The 23588-nt window shown below is 42.2% G+C and overlaps 1 protein-coding gene across 1 annotated transcript in view; it reads left to right on the top strand.

Moving 5' to 3' along the window:
- BORCS5 (BLOC-1 related complex subunit 5) overlaps nucleotides 1-23588 on the top strand; it is a 117113-nt gene that overhangs the window by 75608 nt on the left and 17917 nt on the right. Inside the window, exon 3 of the mRNA XM_024202891.2 lies at nucleotides 13981-14138. Within this exon, the coding sequence (XP_024058659.1) occupies nucleotides 13981-14138 (158 nt within the window). The remainder of the gene's footprint in view (nucleotides 1-13980; nucleotides 14139-23588) is intronic.

Here is a 23588-nt window from a genome sequence, read left to right on the forward strand (position 1 = left end):
ATTTGTAGTAACTGTCAGTGGGATAGTTTTGTGGGTAGGGTACTGAGCTGGGACTCAGAGCCCTGGGTGCAGTTTCTGGCACAGCCGCAGACTTCCTTGGGCAGGTAACTTAATCCATTTTATGCCTCAGTTCCCCTTTTGTAAAATGGGGATGCTACTTCTCTACCACCTGAGGTGTTGGTGGTAAAATAAAATCTTGTAATGATTGTGAAGCTTTCAAATCGTATTGTGATGAGGGGCATATAAGTAGATAGAAAGAGAATGCCTCCAAGGGGCTGATGTGACAGCTAAGCTTAGGGAGGCACCAGCTGTGCCATCTTTTCTCCACCTACATGTTACACTGACTCAAACAGCAGACCTCCCCTACAGTGGAGGGATTTCCCCCATTGCCAGCTATGGTGGCTTTATGGCCACCTTGCTCTCCTGGTGCAGCATAAAGCAGCTGCATTGCAACGTCTACTTTGTCACTATTGCCAATTCAGTATACTTCTATTGCGGTGCATATTTTCAAATATGATGGTGTGTGGCCCTGCCACATAGAATTCAGGATGCTCTTCAAATCAGTTGATTTTGGTGGTATTCAAAGTTCTGGTCTTTTGGAAGAGCTCAGTTTTAGCACAGTCCTTCCAGAACTTTGAATTTAAAATCCTGCTTGCAGCTTGGAAGTAGGTGGCTGCAGTCCTGGAGAACAATGAGATTTGAGCCTTTTCAGCAGCTGGCTGAAAGCTGAGGAACTTGCTTCAGAAAGGGCTGATTTTTGACCAGGAACTCAACGAGGTTCAAGACAATATGAAATGTGCCTCTTCACATTGCTTTCTCATAGCACAGCATAGCTCCCACCCACTGGTGTGCAGCTTAATCACCACCTACTACTCTGCTCACTTTCAGAATGCCGAGATGAACAAAGAAAGGAAATTCTAACCCTTTCTACTTGTGAGAGAAGTGAAAAATCAAGTCACCTTGTAGACCATTCATATAGACTTGAAAATTTGTAAGGTGCTTTGGTAACTTGGTGATGGAAAGTGTTTAAAAACCGAGGTTGGCCAGAAAAAAAAAGCTTTGTCCCTTTGGAAAGGGGGTATTCTCACTGAAGATACAGCACTTGCTTCTATTTCAGGACTATCATGAGATATCAGATCTTAAATCTGACATTTTATGTATAGCTAAACAATTTTTTGTTTAGTATAGGTGTATTAAATGGATTGGATATAACTTTCCTCTCCTAAGTCTTGTTCGGTTGGACTCATGTGCCACCAGGCTTATAGCCAGAAAAAGACAAATATTCTGATAATATATATATATAATATAATAAATATATCCTGTCCAGAACATTTCTTTCTTCATTTCTGTGAAATACGGGCCAGGGCACATATAGAGCTCATGGTGGTGTGGTGTTGCACTGCTAAAAGGTTTCATTCTTTGGCTTTTAAAACAAATCTGCGTTTTAAAAATAGAAGATGGAGACAACCAAAATGTCATAATATAGCAAATCATCTAAAAACAATGGTTTTAACCAATTTTTTTTAAGAAATAGACTGTCATCCGAATGAAATCTGTGCATGAAGCTGTAGCCCATGACACAAATGAAAGTGGTTGAGTGTTAAATTGCTGCAGAGGAAAAAGGGTTTAAAATGGAAAATGCCAGCTAGGCTTGTAGCATTTACAAATCGCTGCTGCTCTTCTTTGTATTTTACTGAATACATGTAATGTACCAGTAATAGGCTTAAATTACTCTTCCTAGTACTCACTGTGCAAACTGCCAGTACTCTAATTTCCACTGTCTCTGCTTCCATTAACAGACCTACTGGGTGACCATCTAGGAAAAATATTACTAAATAGAGAAAACGAAGCTATATTTCAATACGCATACAAAAGCTAAGTGGCAGGTTACATATCATCAAACTAAAGCAGACAGGTAACTTCTAAGCCATCAAGTCTGACTGCATCCTTGTCTTTTCCCAAAGGGGGCAACGTCTATTGAATCTTGGTTAAGTTGGTTATAGGCTATGTGGAGAAATGAACCTCCTGAGGTAATAGCCAGATTCTTTTTAATAATCATGTTAGAGAACCTAAGAGAGAGAATCAAGTCAGAGTAAGAGCCCGGGTGAGTATGTGTGTGAATAATGGAAAGAAACAGAGGAACGCAGACAATGATTCACAGGAAGTCAAGCATGATGGAGTTTATTGAGATTGGAAAATGGGGGCATTTACAAAATAAAGTCAGGAATGCAGAATAAAGCTTGTAGGATAGGCAACAGAGGAGAGTGGCCATGAACTGTAGCCGTAAAAGACTTTCAAAATGTCTTCTGTAATACATATATTAAAACAAATGAAACAATGAAAGACATTTGAAAATGATAAATTCAAAACCTTCCCAGCACCATGGGCAAGATTTTGGCTCTCCCCGTGCCGGGGAATTAACATGCACAAAACACTCCCCTATGCAGGCTACCTGCATTGTATATAGTATTGCTGTGGGGACAGTAACCTCCATGGGGCTGCTACGCAGCTTCCTTCGCAGAGAGTGTGTGGAGCCTTTGCTCTGGGGGGGGCCCCTATCCAAAAGTGAGCTGATGTGGAGGGAGAAGTAATCTGCCCCAGGTAAAGGACTGGTGCTAATTCCCCTCTGTCCAGACTATGACATAACCAGAGACAGAATTGTGATTTTCAAATTTCAGTCTCTGGTCGATCCTGGGGCACTGAAACTACACACTGCTCCCTACTCACGGCTAGTGACAGATCCACAATCTAACCCTAAATAAGGAGAATCTGATACTTGAAAGGATAGATTAGAGAGTACTGCATAGCAAATTTAAGGGGGCAGGGCAGAAACATTTTTGACAGACCCCTAATAGAAAAGAGAGACCTAGACATATAAGGTAGACCATTCTAAACGGATGATAAGAAAACAATGTAGAGATCTTTCTCCACTCATGTACCCCACAATTATTGTGAGGTACCTTAATGGGTATTTCTGTTATCCTCTGAAGCATCAAGTCTGAGCAACTGCTAAACACAGGAATTGACATGCAGGACAATGGGATGGGATCATCAACTCTGTCGACTGATTTATGTCAGTGCAGCCAAATGAGCAAGTACCATGACCAAACCCAGTTATCTGGCCCTGCACCTTACGTAACAAGCTGGTCTTGATAAGACTTTTTTACATGCACTTTTTACATTGCTATCCAGATTCAAGGCCTGTGTTGCTCACCTGCCCGCAGTTGGTGAGGGAAATTGGACTTGCAAACTGAATGAACTTCCCATAAGAATTCCAAGATGGTTTTGAGAATGAATGTTAATAATCCCCTCCCTCTCCTCCTCCCTCTCACCCCAATGGGGATAAATCTAAGAACTTTGTGGCATTTTAGCAGGTTTGGCCATTACACTTAAAGTTGGAGGTTTTTCCCCTCTTCATTCACACCGGACTGCATCCAGGAAGTCTTCAGAGACTTGATGGGGTGGCAGAGTGATAAGGGACTGGTCTGGGGCTTGAGAGACTTGGGTTCAGCTCCTGGCTCTGCCACTCTCCTGCTGGGTGACCTCAGGCAAGTCACTTCCCTCCATTTTTTAAACTGTTCTGTCCCATTTATCCCTAACAATCATATCTTTGTCTTAAGCTACGTCCGCACTGTAATTTGCAGTTCCTGCAGACATATTTGTGCTAACTGTACTCTAGGTAGCTTGCTAAAAATAGCAGTGAAAATGCAGTGGTGTGGACTTCAGTCTGGGCTGCATAAGCATGGATGTACCTCAAGGGGGACAGGTGGGCTCGTAGGGTATAACTGCACTGCAATAAAAGACCAGTGGGCATGGCTGCGGCTGGCCCGGGTCAATTGACCCAGGTTCGTGGGGCTTGGGCTGTGGGGCTAAAAATTACAGTATAGACGTTTGGCCTTGGGATGGAGCCTGGTCTCTGAGGCCCTGTGAAAGAGGAGGGCCACAGAGCCGAGGCTCCAGCCTGAGCGTCTACACTGCAATTTTTAGCCTTGAGGCTGTGAGCCCGAGTCAGTTGACCCGGGCTCGTGACTTGGTGCCATATCGGTAGTTTGATAATAAGACAAATTAGCTGTTTGTTTTTTTCTTTTCCCCCCAAGTCCTGGAGAGGGAAAGGGGATGGTCTTGTGGTTAAGGCATTGGACAGGGACTTTGAAATCTGGATTCTGTTCCTGGCTCTGCTACAGCTATTCCTGTGCAACATTGGATAAGTCACCGTATCTCCCTGTATCTCAATTCCGTTTTACAAGGATAGTCATGTTTTCTTTCTTCTTCTCTGTGTATTTATATAGTACTTAGAATAATGGGGCTCTGGTCTTGGCTGCGGCCTTCTAAGTGCTACTATAATACAAATAATAATAATAGGTCTTTGATCAATTTTGATGTGTTTTAAAGACACTTTCCTGAATAATAAAAGCAGCTTGTTGGTTCTGTTTATATCACTTGCACATCTTGACACTTTTCCATGTGGCTCTCTCAACCATTTTTTTCAGTGTTAGATTTATTTTTATATTTTCAAGTCTGTGGCAGGAAGTGGGACATACAGTGTTGCAAATATGTAGAAGAAAGCACCTTTTGTAAACCACCTCTGAGCCCCAGAAGTGGAGAATCAACATGGAGCTGGACTGGACAGCAGTTTGGCTGTGTGTGGCTGGCTTAACACAGCTATGTTTGTGCCATCAGACTATTGTGTGTTGTTGTTTTTTTTCTTACCTGTAGCTTTTAAAGAAAGGTATTGGCTGACACAACATTTTCCAAAGTTCTGGCAACTGCTGATGACTTTTCCATGGTGCAAACCATTCAACAATCTGCACGCACACAGAGACGTATATAAAGACGGTATACTGGACTTATGAAGTATTCAGTCTCGTTATTCATGTTTTTGTTTTTCTAATCATTATAGAGTACAAGGATTCCAATAATGCAAATGGTGAAGTGTTACTATTGTTTAAATGTGGGAGTTTAAAATTCTGTACGTCTACAGCATCACTAAAATACTTTTGGTTTATAGTAATGAGTTGGGAGTCCCATTGTGCTAAGCACTCTACAAACATAAAATAAGAGACAATAGTCCTTGCTTCAAGGAACTGAAAAGCTAGGGCCTTGATCCTGCAAAGATTATGCATATGCTTAATTTTACATTAATTAGCTCTACTGTAGGCCTATTTACCTAGGTGGATAACATTAATCACATACAAAGCTTTGCAGGATTGGGGCTGTCATAACTATAAAGGGAAGGGTAACAGCCCTCCTGTGTACAATACTATAAAACCCCTCCAGGCCAGAGACACCAAAATCCTTTTACCTGTAAAGGGTTAAGAAGCTCAGGTAACCTGGCTGACACCTGACCCAAAGGACCAATAAGGGAACAAGATACTTTCAAATCTTGTGCTCTTTTTTGGGGGGGTTGTTCGCTCTTGGGACTAAGAGGGACCGGACATCAATTCATGCACTCCAAATCTTCCTGCACAAGTCTCTCATATTTCAAACTTGTAAGTAACAGCCAGGCAAGGCGTGTTAGTTTTATCTTTGTTTTCTCAACTTGTAAATGTTCCTCTTGCTAGAGGGTTTACCTCTGTTTGCTGTAACTTTGAACCTAAGGCTAGAGGGGGTTCCTCTGGGCTCTTTGAATCTGATTACCCTGTAAAGTTATTTTCCATCCTGATTTTACAGAGATGATTTTTTACCTTTTCTTTAATTAAAATTCTTCTTTTAAGAACCCGATTGATTTTTTTCATTGTTTTAAGATCCAAGGGTTTTGGATCTGTGTTCACCCGGACTAATTGGTGAGGGCATACTCTCAAGCCTTTCCTTTCACCCAGGAAAAGGGGTGTAAGGACTTGGGGGGGAGGAATTAGTCTCAAATCTGCCCAGGAAAGGGGGAGTTAGAGACTTGGGAAATATTTGGGGAAAGGCAGAGTTCCTCAATGGTAATGCTTTTGCTGCTGAACTGAAAGGACTTGTGTTCTCACAGTGTACCAGGATGTGGTCTTAGGTTTAGACATTACAGTCTCAGAATTGAAGCATAGCGTTGATAGTGAGCTGGTGTTGGTGCTCCACTGTTAGAGCTGTCACCTGTTTAAAAGAGAAAAGAAAAAAGGGACATGAGATGATTTCCCTTCTGCTCATCTTTGGGGGGGCTACAACTGCAGAATTTAAACATCACAAGGTGCTTTTTCAACTAGAGGGCTGGGGCAGATGCAGCCTCCTGTTTCAATGGGTGCACTATGCTAACCTTGTCAGAGGGGCACTGACCATCTACAACAGCACCAGCTGCCCCAGCACTGCAACCCTAATCCCATCCCAGTGTAGAAAGGCAACGGGGCCAAACCTGAGTGGCGTTGCGACCCTTTGTGCCAGGTCACCACACCCGGAGCAGGAAGTTAAGCCCAGCCCTGTTCGACAAGAGCTACCACTGCGTGGCGAATGCGGAGGGGGAACATTCTCCAGTCCCTCTTTGCCTCCACCCCGGGGCCTCCCCTCTGCACCCAGCTGAGAGAAATGTATATTTTCCTGTTATTGATGTCAAGATTTCTGTAGGTGCAATTGAACCATGCTAAAGCTGCCCTGGAGAGGGCTAGAAACTGCTGTTTCAGCCAACATTCCTGGTCCCAGTAAAAACATGTTAAATGTTCCTGGCTGCATATAAGCTGTTGTCGCTCACATAATGGCTGCACAGTTTGCCTATAGTCATTGCACTACCTCATCCAACTGCAAAGCATTTTAAAATACATGGAGTATAAAGCCAAATTTTATTTTAGAATGGATGTGTCAGGGGCGAGATGCAGGCTGCCAGGTCTAGTTGTTGGAGCTGGAATCAGAATCAGGGAGTTGAGCCAACGGTCAGAATTAGAGTCCGAGACCATGGGCGAGGAATCTGGCAAGAAGGCAAGGTCCAATGTAGCAGCCCACTTGTGCGGACAAATTCCTGTGCCTCTCTTTGGGTTTAAATAGGAAGCTCTGACCAATTGGCGTTCACGGTGTTTCTTCGGTCAGGCCGAGGGAAGAAGCCCTTCCTGATATAACTTCAGGTTTCATGGTCTGTCCTGCTTAGCTGGTTAATAATGAGCTGCTGGCTGAGAGCAGGGAAGCAACAGTTGGCTGAGGACCCAGGTTCAAAACCTGAGCGATCATGACTGAATGCATATTTTATTACAAGATCTCTTAAAATTACACTTTTAAGATAAATTTGTTGGTAACAAGAGTTTGCATTATCTATATTTGAGTTTACAGATTTCTACATAATCAGCAGAGGGTTAAAGTGTGATATCTTGCAATTCTTAGTGCCTTTGGTCTGGTCTACACTACATGGTTAGGTCAATGTAAGCTGCCTTGCGTCGACCTAGCTGTGAAAGTGTCTTCACTGAAATTTGGCTCCTGTCAACTTAAGCGCCTCTCTACGCTGATTTAGTAACACTACCTCCCCAAGTGGCGTAGAGTTGTGGTCAATGTAATTATGTCAATTGCTTACATCGACTGTTACTGGCTTTCAAGAACCATCCCACAATGGCCGATGCTGAAAATACAATCAATACAAGTGCTTCTGGTGAGGTTGAGCACCACCACCACCACAAGGAGCCAAGCGCGTGTGCGCACACAAGTGATTTAATAACTGTGGTGGCTGTATGCTGATGTAAGGTTAGGTTGACATAATTTTGTAGTGTAGACATGGCCTTAGATTTACTAACTTGGTTTTCAAGGTAAGTAATGATCAGTAGATTCTCATATCCTACTGAAAGCGGTAGCATTTTAATGTTCAATATGTACAATTTTTTCCATCGCTACATGAATGTTCATCTGTCCAGGGTCTGTAGTGTGCCTGAGAGCTGGAAGGAACACAGGGATTTCCAAAGCATAGTGAGACAAGTTTTGGTGCATTATACCTGTGTCTGCAACAGTTATTGAAGTAAAGAAGTTGGACAGCCTGGCCATTTCTCCTGACTCTAAAACTGGTTAAAACCTAGCATTTTGAGGCTATAAAGAGGCACTTCCATTCAGAGAACCTTTTATGGATGAAGAATAGTATTTAAATTCACAGTATTTATAAGTTCTGCAAACCAGACTTCTTCTCTGTTTGGAAGTATTTAAAAACAACCGACTCCCCTGTCCCTCTCCCCCCCCCCCCCCCCACAGGACTATTTCTTTCACTAAGTTAGGCTTTAAAATAATTTAAAGTAGAGACAAAAAGGCTTCAATATCCCCACTTACCAGCAAGTCCACTGTCTCCAATCTAGTCCAGGTCATATTGATCAAGAAATGGGACTCAAGGCTGCTGGGGACATACCGAATGGGTCCATCAAAGCTGGTTTATTCACCTGTACACTGGGAGAAATTGCTGTGCAGGAGCAGTTTGAAGCAGCTAAGCAGGAAGAGAAGGGGTGTTTGTGGGGCTGTGTGCTAGGAATTGACTATAGGCGGTAGGATCCGTAGCCATTTAATTTGTGCAGCAATGTCCTCAACTGTAGCAGGTCTTGCCTAATTGTGCTCAGAGGGTGAAATTCAGAGGACTTAACAAAAGGCCTATGCAATGCTTGAAGCCTGCTTCTCAAAGGCATAAGTGGGGCATATCCTGTGTGGCCCTCTGCAAAGGGGTGAATTTTTAGAAAAGCCTGCTATTGCTTGTTGCACAAACCAAATGATTATGGAGCCTGCCACCAGTCTTCAATACTAGGCCAATAACAGGTTATCAATAAAGTATGTTTGTGTACCACCATGGCTAGAAATGGGTACTACTGGGATTTGCCCTTTCCAATGAGATGCAGCCTCTTGTTTCTAGTTCTGATAAATATTGAGATAATGAACTTTAAAACAGTGACGTTATGCTAGTTTTAGATAGCTTATTTCTAGTGTGTTGCTTTGAATTTTTCTGACTCTTGAGGTTCGTGCAGTTGGACTCATGACGTGAAAGAAGGCTAGCTTAACTTGTGGAGGGAGATAACAAATAGTGCCATTAATGTTAGAAAAGAGAACGCCACAAAATGCTTCTCACGTAGCTTTTCTGTAAAATATCTGGCACTTGTTGGAATGCCTTGAAGAAAGCTCCTCAGGAGCTATACTTTTGTGAGTAATGTGAGCATCTCAAACTCTCATGCTGATTTAAAATCTTCATAAGACGACCACACTATCGTGTACTGTCCCTAATATTGTGTATTCTGTAATATATAAAACGTCAGCAGCAGACGTGTTGATTCCTTTTTGTGTCGTGTCTGCTTGGGACTGGGATTAACAAAATGCCAGGATATGTAACTAAGTGAAAATCCAGTAATTCATGTTGCTTTTCAGCCTGCAAAGTGAGCTGACACTTCTCAGGATCGTGTATTTAAATCAGTTGAATGTTACTGTAATTGGTTAACGTGTTATGCACATACATTTACAGTACTGGTGTTATAAGGATCTCTTCAAGACACTCCTTCGTTGTCCCTCTGGCTTCATAGAAATGCTTCATATTAACAGTTTTCTTCTGCTCAGTAGGATGTGATTTGTTGTAACTGTAAACTGTAAAACTATAAACTGGAACCAGCAAGATGATGACTAACTAGGAGGGAAATGGTTTTAACATGCCTCTGCTTTGCCAAGGAATATGAAAACAATGAGAGCTTTGTCAAGTCTGTGGGTCAACTAGCCTAGTAGTGATATATGGTGTTTTTGTAAGCATGCCACATCTTGCTTTTTTTTTTTTTTTTTTTTTTTTTTTTTTTTTTTTTTTTTTTTTTTAAAGTGCCGTTTAGCAGCTGAAATGTGATTTCCCATCTGGTTGCCCCAACAACTGCTGAACATCACCTTCATGGTTGTGTGTTGTTTAGTGATCGGACACATCCTGAGTAACATAGAAGCTGACTCCCCTTGGTCCTCTCTGGCAGACGTGTAGTGCGGTCTGCCGTTATTTAATTATTTTGCAGTACAGTTTGAAAAGCTAGGAATGTGGACAGCTAGCAATTGCCAAGACATTTTGCGTCCATACACTACTGCTCCTCAACCCTGCAGTAGTCCTTTCCCCTCACCCCAGTGTTTTGCTCCTTGCTTCTCTGTAACCCACTTCTCCCTTTCTTTCCAGTTAGTCATGACTAAGGCTAAGATTTTGTCACGGATATTTTTAGTAAAAGTCACGGACAGGTCACGGGCAGTAAAGAAAAATCCACAGAAGCCGTGACCTGTCCCTGACTTTTACTAAAAATATCTGTGACAAAATGGGGATCTGCGGGTGCCCACACCACCTGCAGCGGGGCAGTTGCGTGGCGGCTTGGAGCTCTGGGGGCCCCCACCACAAGTTGGGTGTTGGACCTCTAGGGTCCCATGCTGCCCAGGGCTGGGAGCTCTGTGAGGTGTTCCTGCCGCTCGCGGCTGCCGGGGTCCCCCCGCCAGCCGCAGTGGCCAGGATATGTGAGGTGGTGGGGGACCCTGCAGCTCCTGACTGCCGCAGGCTGAAGTCCATGGAGGTCACTGGAAGTCACAGATTCTGTGACTAAATTGTAGCTTTAGTCATAACACACTTTCCATATGCCTTGCCCCTACCTGTCTTTCAGGACAAGCTGCAGCACTTCATGTGCCAAACATCCTATCTGTTGGGGCCCAAGCTGTATTAAAACTTATGAGCTTCCCTACTTGGAAGCCTTATGGCAAACTGTGTGTACACCATCCATTGCTAGTCATCAGAACCCAAATTTTATAATAGGAAGGGGCCTATTTAGTGGGGAGTTCAAAGCTTGGGCCAAGGCTTTAAAAAGTAACTAGTGATTTAAGAGAGACTTTAAAAGAGGCTTGCCTTTTAGAACGTTCAGAACATCCCTCCCCTTTGAAAATTAAGATGTCTCAAATTGGGTACCCAAATCACTAGTCACTTCTGGAAAATCTTGGCCTTGGAACTCCCAGTATTCCTCCTTCACCCATGCAAAACCCTTCTAAAACCGGAGTGTTTACGGTCTCTTCCATGAAGAATTAAGATGACTTACTGTCAACATAATCTGCTCTCTTGAAGCAATTTAGAAGTTAATAACTTGCTGAAAATGCAGTGAATTAATGAAACATTAATATTCATAGCACAAATTCCATAGCAGTAGTCGGTAAGTTTTTTAAAAACAATAAATAACTGATCATTTTATAGCTGATGGAGACTTGGACCAGCTAGTCCAACAGAGAACATCACATGCCCATTTCAGCCTGTTGGTACTAACTCTGATTGTTTTTCAGATGGATGGAAGATTGCCATGTGACTTAAATTTACCTATAATGGCACACATCATCAACCTGAGTCCAGAAATCCTAGAGAGGCTCTGAATCCCATCCCCACCCCCTCAAAAAATAGCATCCAGCTCTTCTTGAATTGATTTACACTACTTGTTTTTTATTGCTACCTCATAAATTGGTGCTGGATTGTATTTCAACCAGTGATGAAACACTGGGGGGTAGACTAGATGACCCTTGCAGTCCTTTCTAGCACTATGATTCTATGATGCATTGTTTTAATAAATAAACTCTATCTGAACAGTTAACATTCCTCCTCTTTCACTTCAGATATCCTGGATAGTGAGTTACAGGCTCTTTCTTATATTTTAAGTGTCTTTTAATTGCTTTTCACAGTACGGAACCGGTACAAGATTTTATGTCTATAAGCTTAAGAGCCATAAAAGGAACATTTTATCCATGTTGCAGTCTTTATCCTAGCTATCTTTGCAAATTCCAACAAACAGCTTGAAAAGTTCCCCAAATACCTATACAAAACTTTAAGGTTAAACTTCAATATCCTAAATGATATGTAGCTTCTCCTCTGCTGGTTGAAGATTGGTGAGTGAGTAATAATAAATGTAAATGTAATTATTTGGTCAGGGGCGTCAGGTTTTTGGCTGCTTCCAAGAGCAGGATGGCACCTCAGTGACCAGTGGTCTGATCTAGGATGGGGAATGCTATGTTGTGCCTATGTGAACATCCAGTAAGACACAGGCTGACCGTGCTTGTCAGACTTTATCCTGGTTCTGTGTCATGAGATGTTTGCTCTCATTACTTTTGAAAAGTTTGGAGTTAAACAGATCCAGCAAAATCCTAAAACATGCTTGAAGTCACGCACATAAGGAATCCTATCCGCCACAGTGAGATTAAAGTTATACATGAGCTTTACTATTCGAGAATCAAGGGTGAAATCCTCCTGGGTCCACTGAAGTCTATGGGAGATTTTCCATTACATTCAATGGAACCGGGATTTCACCTGAGGTTGGTTTGTCTTTCAGAATGTAAATGACAAAGACCATTACTCACTGTGTTAATATGGTTTCAGTGACAAATGTTTAGTTTTTATCAACCCAAGCAACTGTATTGGGCACAAAGTTGGGGCAAAAAGATGAATTCTGACAGGCAGTGAGGTCAGGGAAGGATGATTTTGGGAGGAGAGAAACTAGACTCTGTTGAGGGAACCTCTGTTGTGGAACTTTTTCTCTAATAGATACTGCTAAGTAGAGCTAATTAAATAACTGATGGCTAATTTAGTAGAATAAATAATTTTTTATTTCTGATTGTGACTGATCTGTAACCAGATGTATTTTTTCTCAAGTTTATTTGTCAAACAAGTTGATTCTTGATCTGTAGCTTGTTCATAAACCGCTTTCTGGCAAGTATTTGATATTTGAAATTCCAGCTATTTCTAATAGGCATATTGGTCATATAGCATTGTTTCAATTTCCTGGCTGGGTGGACTCTTAGAAGCAGTTTCTGATTCAAAATACTCACAATTATCAATTTGAAATCTGGCTTCTCTGTTTGTTTGCTTTTTTCAATGGATATTCCTGCCAGTAAACTAGAATGCCTATGAATATTCACAGGCAATGAGCACAAAAGGGATGCAAGTGCAGTCAAACTAAATTTATTTAGCAGCTCTGACAGATATTATTGGAAAACTTTTTGTGGTATTTGCCTATCCCAGCTCTAGTGCTACAAGGTTCAGATTGTGCTTAGCCTGAACAAGGAAAAGGTTTAACTAAACCAGCAGAAACACTAGAACAAAACAGTAGGAAATAGTATGAGGAGGAGCTTAGTAGTACTAGTATAATTTCTTCCTTATAACTTAAAAAAAAAAAAAAGTTATATCAAATTGCCGTGGTTGAAATCAGAAGAGGATCTCAAGTTAGACTCCTTTTCATACAAATAATATGGGATTGCTAAGAAGAGCATTCTCTGTGAGGGCCCCACAACTCTGGAAGTTGATTTCCCAGCGTTGCCAACTCACATTTTTATCATGAGTCTCAGTCCCTCGAGTCATGTGATTAGGTGAGAATCTCAGCTTTCATTTAAAGAAAAAAGTGAATGTCTAGTCCTCAGGATTGTGGAGGAAAGCTTGAAAACACAACTCAATAGCATTCTGGAGTCTCAAAAGCAGAAAGCAAACAAAAAATACAGGCCCCCGCCTCCTTTTTTTAAAGACGATTTCAACTCATTATTTTCTTTGTGGAGGCCTGACTCATGACATGGGAACTCTTGTGGTTGGCAGTATTATCTTTTTGGTCCAAAATAGCCCGAATCTGATGACCTTTTGGGAATGTTTCAAAGCTTTCCTCTTTCCTCGCCTTCCAAAATTTGAAAACGTTGGGGGAATTATTAAAAATGGGAAATTGTTTGAGGAGGAAGGAAGGGAATTTAAATCCCCTTAGGTAACCCACCACCAGCAAATCATGTTATCTGAAATTGTGCTGCTGCACTTAGAATGTGTTTAAGTTATGTCAAAGATACTGTTTTAGCACTCCTTTCTACTGCATTATTTATTTTAGCTGCATCTTTTCAGTACACACTTTTGGTTTCCCCCCCTCTTTCTTCTCTCATGACTATATTACATCATCCAAGGCCATCTAGTAGTTTTTAATCCTGAATTAATTTTAATTACCTCTTAAAGGTTTCCTTCTTTTGGCAGGTTTGTTCCACTGCTGATCTTTCACAGCTCAGTTGTGTATTATTAGTTGTTTAAGCAGTCAGATTAATTCCATTATTTCCCATCTCTTCTAGGACTGCTCAGTGGGCAGACTTCCCCTACAAACAACAAATTGGAGAAGCTGGACTCTCAGCAAGTGTTACAGCTGTGCCTCCGATACCAAGATCACCTTCATCAGTGTGCAGAAGCTGTTGCGTTTGATCAGAATGCGCTAGTGAAACGAATCAAAGAGGTATTCTGTACAATAGGTGCATGCTTCTGTCAGAGAGGGAGATAGCTGGGGTTGAACTAGGACTAGCTCAACAGCTATAGCAGTGCTTGCTATCTATCACCTTAAGTCATTTGCAGTAATCCCTTAGGTTCTTCTTTCAAAGAGAAACTTTAAAGGTAAGTAAGTGTGTGTGTATGTGTATGTTTGTGTGTGATTAAGTATCCCCTTGGCTTGAGCAATGGGCACCCTAAACCTTACTGGTGAAAGATTTGTCATTATGAGACTAGATCATTGGACCAGTATCCTGCCTCATGTAGTGTCCAGTTCCTGACATTTGAGGCAAATGTACACTGACCTGCACTTCAATGCACCTGCCCAGCATGGTTCTCAGACTTTCCTTGTTTACTTAGTGCCATTTTGTGAGAGAATCTCTTGTGGACCCTCCTTCTCTCCCAGTGCCTGTTAACCCCAGCTGGTTAATTCGAAAGTGATTCAATATGGAGACGAGCAAAAAGAGCTTCATGGAGCATGGGTTATCACTAAGCCAATGTTTGAGAATCAATGACCTGGTCAGTTAGGCAACGGCACACATGGGAAGGAAATTAATTCCTGATGCAAACAGCATACACCTTGAAGCTTGCAATTGGATTATTCTTGTATGTATACTTACTAGTGTTGTCAGTGGTCCCAAGACCGTATGGATTTCAGAAGTTAAGGTACAGTGCAAGGGAGAGAGAGCTCTTAGAACAGCATGTCTGTCAATAAACATATCCATGGGTGGATAACCCAACCCAAAGCATAGTGGAACACACTTGGGAATGTTGCTTCTGACAAGAGTAAGTGGTGTCACCAAGACCAAATGCACTTTAGTACCAACAGGGTGGAGAGTTTGATGAGCAGGTGGTTAATCCATACCGGCTCCCCATAAACAATGACCTTGTTTTGTTGTTCTGTTGGCTCAGGATTAAGAAACCCCATAATATGAACTGGATAATAAATGTGATTAATGGGCTGTTTTGGAGAATTGCTGTGTTTTCATGATGTGCTGAGTCCAAAATATCATGGGAGCAAAACAAAAAAAAAATAAAAATCCCCTTTTCTACTTTGGTGAGTGAAGATATAAAGCCAGCTATTACGCAAGATGTAAAGATACTTGCAGATGTTGGTGACTCAGATCACATAAATCCAGAACTTATTTAAATTGCCAATTTAATGACAGTACAGTGCATTAATTCAAATAGTTTGTAATTCTTTTGGCCATTAGAATGCAAGGGCCAGTATCAAACTAATTTGAAGGACTGGTAGACTCTACAACTGGCTTCTGATGCAGTTTCACTTTCTGTAGATGGGTTTATTTTATGCAGGGTAGGTGGCATGGCTACCACTCGACTTAATGATTGTGATGCTTTCATTTGGTTCATAATACCTTACTCTGAGGGAAGGTGTTATCTTAGGCTCAGTAGCTGTATCGAGGCCTTGGTCTATGTACAGTTTTTGTACCAACATGGGTATGATTATTTTGATCAAAATAGGCTGTTTGCACAGCTGAAAAGGTGTGTTTTTTACAGCAAGATAATTAATGCAGATAAACATGTAGGAAATAAGTTACTAGCTAAGAAAAACCCTTGGATAACAGATGAAACCATTGCTCTGATGGGTGAAAGAAGGAAAGTAAAAGCACAAAGATTGACATCAGAAAAAGAGGAACACCAGAGACTAAATAAAATGATAAAGAATAAATGCAGATTAGCAAAGTCTAAATGGTTGAATGAGAAATGCACAGAAATTGAACAGTTGGATAAAGAGAACAAATAAAATGAGATATATCAAAAGATAAATCTTTGATTACAGAAGAAAAATAATCAATATGTCCCTTAAGGAAAAAAGTGGACAATATATGACAGACCCTAAAGACAAGAATGAGAGATGGGGAGAATATATCAAGGAACTATATTGTGATGATAGACCTGAAAAACCTCAACTAGAGACCAGTCAAATAAGCCCACCAAAAATGGGTGAAGAAATCAAAACATCAGTAAAAGGACTTCTGAATGGAAAAGCATAGCTTATCATGTGATACCAGGTGAATTGTTGGAAAGAATAGGGGATGAAGGCTTTAAAGCCCTGACAGAGGTAATGAATGTTTGAGACAGGAGAATTGCCAGAAGATTTTACAATCTCACTTTGTATCCAAATCCCAAAAAAGAACAATGCGACAGATTGTAAAGAATACAGAACAATCAGCTTCATGTCACATGTCTCTAAGATACTCTTGCGAGTTGTTCAAGGCTGTATAAAAGAAAAGATTAATAATGAAATAAATGAACAGCAATAAAGCTTCAAACGTGGAAAGCCAAGATAAATGACTTCATGAACGTAAAGCTCATATTAGAAAGATCATTTGAAATGGGGAAAACTATACCCTATATACTCATTCATAAGCTGAATTTTTTTAGTAGAAAAGGGAAGCACCAGAGAAGGGGGTCGGCTTATGAACAGGTATAGAGAGGGAGAGGTTGCGGGGAGGGACAGCCCCTCCCCCCAACAGAGGGAGCAAGGAGAGGCAGTACAGCCAGCAGAGCCAGAAGGGAAGAGGCGGGGCCAGAGCCTCTCCACTTCTGGCCACGCTGCTCTCCCCCCAGCCTCCGAAGCAGCTTCGGGACTGGCAGGCTGCAGCCGTGCCACTCGGCCCCACCCCCCAGAGCAGGCTGTGGCCGCGCCTCCCAGCCCGTCAGAGAATGCTGTGACCGTGCCACCCAGCCCAGCCCGCTGGAACGTGCTGTGGCCGTGCCGCCCAGTCTGGCCTGCCGGAGCAGGCTACGGCCACGCTGCCCAGCCTGCTGGAGCAGCTCCAGCCAGGCCAGAGACATCCTCCCCTGGCCCTCCCCAGATAACGTGGGAAGGGATGGGATGGGGAGAGTGTGGGGGTCCTGGGCTAGGGGTGGGGTCATGTGGGGGGTGGTCACAGGGGTTACTCCCCTGACCCCCAGCATCTCCCCCCCCCCAAATTTCCCCACCAGTTGCTGTCCCGGCCCGTCAGGGTAAGCAGCTGGCGCGCCGGGACACTTTATTTACTTAGGTTTATCTCTGTGCCTGCAGACGCTTGAGGTAAACAAACCATCTCGGCCCACAAGCGGCTTATCCTGATGGCCCGGGAGCCAAAGTTTGCTGACCCCTGAATTATAGGGTTGGCTTATGAATGGGTTATAAAATTTTTCCATTTTTATTTATCCATCTTGGGGGGGGGGTCAGCTTATAAACGAACCGGCTTATGATCGAGTATATACGGGGACTTGTGTTTCATTGACTTCCAAAAAGCATTTGACAGAATCTACCACTACAAATTGCTCAATATATTAAGATCTACAAGATTCCAGTGAGTGACACAAGTATACATCAAGTGAGAAATTACTACTACTTAGGAAGCATCATTATGGAAGATCAAAAATTGAATGCAACACCATAATATCAAGAGCAAAAGGGACGTTGTGGAAGAATAAACATCTGAGTCAAAATTTAGTCTTCAGATTTGTCACTTCTCCTAAAAACTTACATTTGGTCTGTGTTTAAATTATGGCTGTGAAACATGGACCTTCAAATAATGTATAATAAAGAAACTACAATTTTTGAATTTTGGTGTTATAGAAGAATTCTGGAAATATCATGAGTAGGCCACATAACCAAAGAAAAAGTATCTGAGATTATTAGAAATCTAACACTTGTTATAGATCTTATGAAAAGAGTTTTGATTTGCAGGACACATTTTAAGAGGTTCCATGGGTGATGCATGTTTAGGCACTGGAGGAGAAGGTTGATGGCAGAAAATGAGACAGAAAAAGAAGAACTTGGATGAATGATCTGGTATCCTGGTTGGATCAAAATGACTTCTCCATCCACAAAGGAGATTAGCAGAGGATTGTACAGAATGCGATACCAGGTTTGCGAACTTCTAGTAATGGAGATACCACATGAGAAGAAGAATTAATGCATATTGTCTATCTTGCTGTAAAATCCTAGTGAAGACAAAGCAAGGTGGATATATATTTTTTTAAACTGTGATGTAACTAAGAAAGGTCAACCATAGGTTGGGGTATGTTGTTGACCTCTCCTAATAACAGCGCAGTAAAAATCACCTGCAACTTGTCTTCACTGGGCTTTTAGAGCAAGGTAGCTATCTTACTGTAAAAAAACAAACAAACCAAAAACCTAAACCAAAAAAAAACCCCTTCCTTTTTTGGCAATGAAGACATAACCCTAGTTAAACCACTGCAAGACCCCTATTGTGTACGTAGTTACACCAGTATAAAGATCCCTTAGGCCAACTCTATATTACAGACTTTTGTTGACACAAGTTGCCTCGGTGTACAGCCATCAGCTGTTGTATATTGTTTGGGCACCTGCACCTTGAATGCTTGGTTGGTGTTGTGTGTATGCACGAGCGGTTGCATTGATGTAAAACATATTACACCATGGATAGGGATCCCAGTGGGCCCCGAACTGCCATCCAGCTCAATGCCTTGTGGGACATTTTCGTAGTGCTTTGTGGGATACCATCCATTTGCCCATGGATTTCTGAGAGCTAGGGATCAAGTTCCCACCATGCCACTTTCTCCATCCAATAATGCTTATCCCATCCTATAATTTTGTGCCATTTTTTAAAAAAAAAAACAACCTCCCACAGTCCTGCATTATGCTTTTCAGTCTCTGCCATCTTTCTGGCAGAAGTGTGGACCCTACATAGTTCAGCATAATTCTCATGAGTGTTGCTGATACAGGACACACAATTGCCCTTTATTTGCAGAACTGTGTGTGTGTGATGAGGAAGATGCAGAGATGTTAGAGCACAATAACTGGATGCTGATGGGCACAGCAAAAACAAACAAACAAACAAAAACGAGGCTGTTGCTAGTATTCATGGAACAGCTCCACACCACTGCTTCTGGCCCAGAAAAATGAGCACTGATTGGTGGGATTGCATCATATCGGGGGTTTGGGATAACAAGCAGTGGCTGCAACACTTTTGAATGCAAAAGGCCACGTTCCAGGATCTCTGTGCTGAGCTCACCCCACCCTCCAGCGCATGCACACCAGAATGACAGCTACATTGGTAGTGGAGAAGCAAGGGGGGATTATGCTCTGAATACTTGTGACACCACCGTATTGCTACCAGTCAATGGGTAATCAGTTCGGCTTTGGAAAATCCACAGTAAGGGCTATTGTTATCCAAGACGGTAAGGCTCTTAATTGTCTCCTGCTATACAGGATTGTGACTCTCTGTAAAATGCAGGAGATATTGAATGGGTTAGGGCTTCCAAACTGTATGATAGATGGCATGCATATCCCTATTCTGGCACCAGCCCACCTTGCCATTGAGAATATCAATAGAAAGGCATACTTTCCTGTGGTTTTGCAAACCCCGTATCACCGGAGATGCATCACTGTTATCAGTGTGGGCCAGTCAGGGAAGGTGCATGACATCTGCATCTTTAAGAATACAGGACTTTGCAAGCATGGATACATCTCCTCAGCTGGTGTATTATCATCCGCGAAGTTGAAATGCCAGTTACTGATTCTGTGGGATCCAGCCTATCCCTTGTTTCCCTGGCTTAGGTAGCTGTAATAGGCCACCTCAACAGCACCAAGGAAAGATTCAACTACTGGTTTAGCAAGTGCAGAATGACTGGAATTATGCTTTTGGTAAACTGAAGGGATGCTGTCGCTATCTGCTCACCAGATTAGATCTCAGTGAGGGAAACAGCCCCATTGTTATTGCTGCATGTTGTATGCTCCACAATATCTGTGAGGCAAAAGGTGAAAAACTACTGCCAGGGTAGAGGAGTGAGGTGGAGTAGCTGTCTGCTGAATTTGAACAACTATACACAAGGGCTATCAGAAGAACCTATCATGGAGCTGTACAGCTCAAGGAGGCCTTAAACGACAATTTTAATAGTTAGGCACATTTAAATGTTTTCTGATGAACATGTTATGAAACAGTTCACGTGTCTGTTATTGCCTGCTGCTGTAAATTCTGTAATGTATGGTACAAACTAGGAAATCTGGGTGGGTTATTGGGTCCCGCAATGAATTCCTCAATGTGTGGTGTAAACTGATAAAGATAATTTGAGTTTCCAGAAATAGAACTTTGTATACAAAGAAGCTGGGCAAGAAAAGTAAAATGCAAACAAACATACAAGATAAAAACAGTGTGCCAACATGAACCATAATTTAAATCCTCACATTCAAATTTGAAGTAAACAATAATTGTTGTGACGGGTTGGACCACCCCCCTTCCCCCTTTCTGGGATGCCACCTGATATATTGGGATTTCATTGAGCCTGCCTGCTCCATTAGCTCCCTTTCCCTGTTTTGCTGAATCAGGCTCTCCGGCCTCTGGCAGCACACACACACAGGTAGGGACGCCCCAGCTGTAGAATCACACAGTCTGCAAACAGCTCTCTATGAGAAGACTCTGCTAGGAAATCGCCCAGCACTCAAGTGCAGCTCCCCTCTGGAAACTACACCCAAAATAATATTGTCTTGCACTGTAGAGAAATCTATACAACGTAAGCTCATAAATTCGCTCCCTCCCTCAATGTGGAGGAAGATATGCACAACTTCTCCCCCGGTTAGGAATTGCACAAACTTGTTAATAATTAACAATAAGAAGTTTATTAACTATAAAAGGCAGATTTTAAGTAATTATAAGGGATAGCAAACAGACCAAAGCAGATTACTAAGCAAATAAAACAAAACACACATATTAAGCTTAAGATCTTAGACTGGTTTCAAGAAGTAATTTCTCACCCTAAATGTTGTTTTAGGCAAGTTGCAGAGTTTCTGTAGCTTAGAGTTCCAGGTATTTCTCTTCACAGGCTAGACTTCTCTGTCTCAGTCCGGACTCAGCCCTTGCCTTTCACACAGCTCAGTTCCTTTGTCTGTTCAGGTACTTTCATCAGTCTTTCTTCTTGGGCAAGAAGGCAATGGAGAAGAGCCCTGTTTGCCTTAATCCCCAGCCTTAAATAAGATTTACATGAGGCGGCAATCTTTTGTTTCCCAGTCTTGACCTCCCCGTCCTTTTAGTAGAAAATTACTAGAAGTCCAAGATGGTGTTTAGTACCAGGTGACAGGACCACCTGACCTATTAGTGTCACAGCTACGTCCCAGGACACCTCACAGGAAGGAGAGAGATTAGTATCTTCAAAGTCTTATTGTTTCTTCTTAATGACCCATCAAGGCTGATGGGGCCTGTTGTCTGATGGGTGTCTCCCAAATACACACACAGTTGTAATTGTTACATAGTTAATATTCCTAACTTCAGATACAGAAATGATACATGCATACAAATTCGATAATCACATTGAGTAAATCATAACCTTTCCAATTATATCTTACAAGACCCATCTTGCATAAAATATATCTGTTATGCCATACCCATATCATAAGCATATTTCCATAAAGAATATGGGGTGTAACATCACAGTTGTGTCTGAGCCTGTGCTTTCACAGGTTGGTGTATGGTTTTCCTTGTTTTTCCCCAGCGTGGAGTGGTAGAGGTAGAGATGTACACCATGCTCCCACCTATATCGTTGAGTGGTGTTGGGAGAACTTACCATGCAATTCTCCAAAGATTGGAAAGGCTTCTGATTCAGGGGTCTTTGGACATGTATATCAGAAGTGCTCTGCAATGTCTTAGTTTGTTGCCTGAGCAAACCCATGATGTCCTAGTACATTTCCCGATGTGCCTCTTGGTCCTTTTTCCGTCTCGTGGAACAACTGAACCCTTAATTATCAGGCCTCCTCCATTGTCAAGTCACATGGCCACTCTACTCATTGTGCTCATGAGCTGAGGCCATAGAGGCCTAGAGGAGCTCACCAAACATATCCTCCCTTAGTCTGCTTCTTTCTTTTCCTGATAAGTGTCAATTGTTTAGAAGTCATGGAAGGAGGATCTCTCAAGGTCACCATACCAGAAGCTATTGATTTAAAAGAGACCGACACACCATTAGATGTCAGTATTTCTGTGGCTGTTCCATAGTTGTGCTTACACAGCCTCTTCTCCCCATAGGTTATGGAGATCGAAGATTACTTTCCTGCTCCAGGCAAGAACTTGTCTAGTAGCATGTTCTCTCTATTTGGAGCTGGCATAGTTAGATGCACACAGCTGAAGTGAGCTGGTAGGTGTGCTTACCAAGGTAGGCAATCAGGAAAAGGCATTTTAAAAACAGGTGGGTGGGCTTCTGGTCTCTGTGACCCCTGGGCAATGGAGTTCAAAATTGTTACTGGAGCAGCCATTGTCATGAGGTCAGGGGCATTGTGGGAGAGCTGCTGGAGGACTCTTAGGGTCGACACAACTAATGCAGTGTTTTCACTTGCATGGCGCTGACCTAAGGAGGTTGATTTGTGGCTCTGCATCAAGGAGGTGGCTTTATTGTACCTCTGTAATGGGATGCATGTGTTGGCAGGAGACAAATTTTGGTGTAGACACGTTCATAACTAGGTCTACACAAGTTGACTTAGGTTGACCAAGTCTTAGGGTACGTCTTCACTACGGGGGGGGTCGATTTAAGATACACAAATTCAGCTACGCGAATAGCGTAGCTGAATTCGACGTATCGCAGCCGACTTACCCCGCTGTAGGGACGGTGGCAAAATCGACCTCTGCGGCTTCCTGTCGACGGCGCTTACTCCCACCTTCGCTGGTGGAGTAAGAGCGTCGATTCGGGGATCGATTGTCGTGTCCCGACGGGACGCGATAAATCGATCCCCGAGAGGTCGATTTCTACCCGCCGATTCAGGCGGGTAGTGTAGACCTAGCCTTATACTAGTAGAGCTTATTCCTGTAAAGGCACCTTTATACTGGTGTAACTGCGTCCGCACTAGGGAGGGTTGTACTGCTTTAACTAAACCAGTATAGTGAAGTGGCACAACTGTTGTGTGTAGACAAGGCCTACGGGCTTGTCTACGTGCAGAAGTTGTACTAGTTTAACTGAAAATTGTTTTGTAAACGAATACAAGTTTGTTTGGATGCTTTTACTTTGGTTTAAACCTGGCTTAATTTGGTTCAGCCTCTTAAACTGATTAAACCAATACAACTTCAACCAGTGCAACTTCTGTTTGTAGACAAGGCCTAGGGAAATAGCTAACATTTAAAAAATGACCTAAGATGATTTAAGCAATGTGATTTTAAACAATACTTTGCACAACAAACAATCCTTGAATACAAACATCTTAACATGGTTTTTAAACACAACTTGTCTTGACTACACTAAGTTCAATGCCCTGTTTAAAAGCCTGTCAGCTATCATGTTTTAAAACCAGGACAGTTTTTTCCTAATCTAGAAATCTGAGCCCTGACTCCTTTAAATTAATTCCCTGTTAAAATTATTTTTCACTCTGTGTCACACATGAATTATTGACATCTGAATCACCATCTGTCACAATATTGCTTACATTCACCATTGCTTGTTACAT

This window comes from Terrapene carolina, unplaced genomic scaffold (assembly GCF_002925995.2).
Source record: "Terrapene carolina triunguis isolate 2854851 unplaced genomic scaffold, T_m_triunguis-2.0 Scaffold112, whole genome shotgun sequence".
In the NCBI taxonomy this organism is placed as follows: domain Eukaryota; kingdom Metazoa; phylum Chordata; order Testudines; family Emydidae; genus Terrapene; species Terrapene triunguis.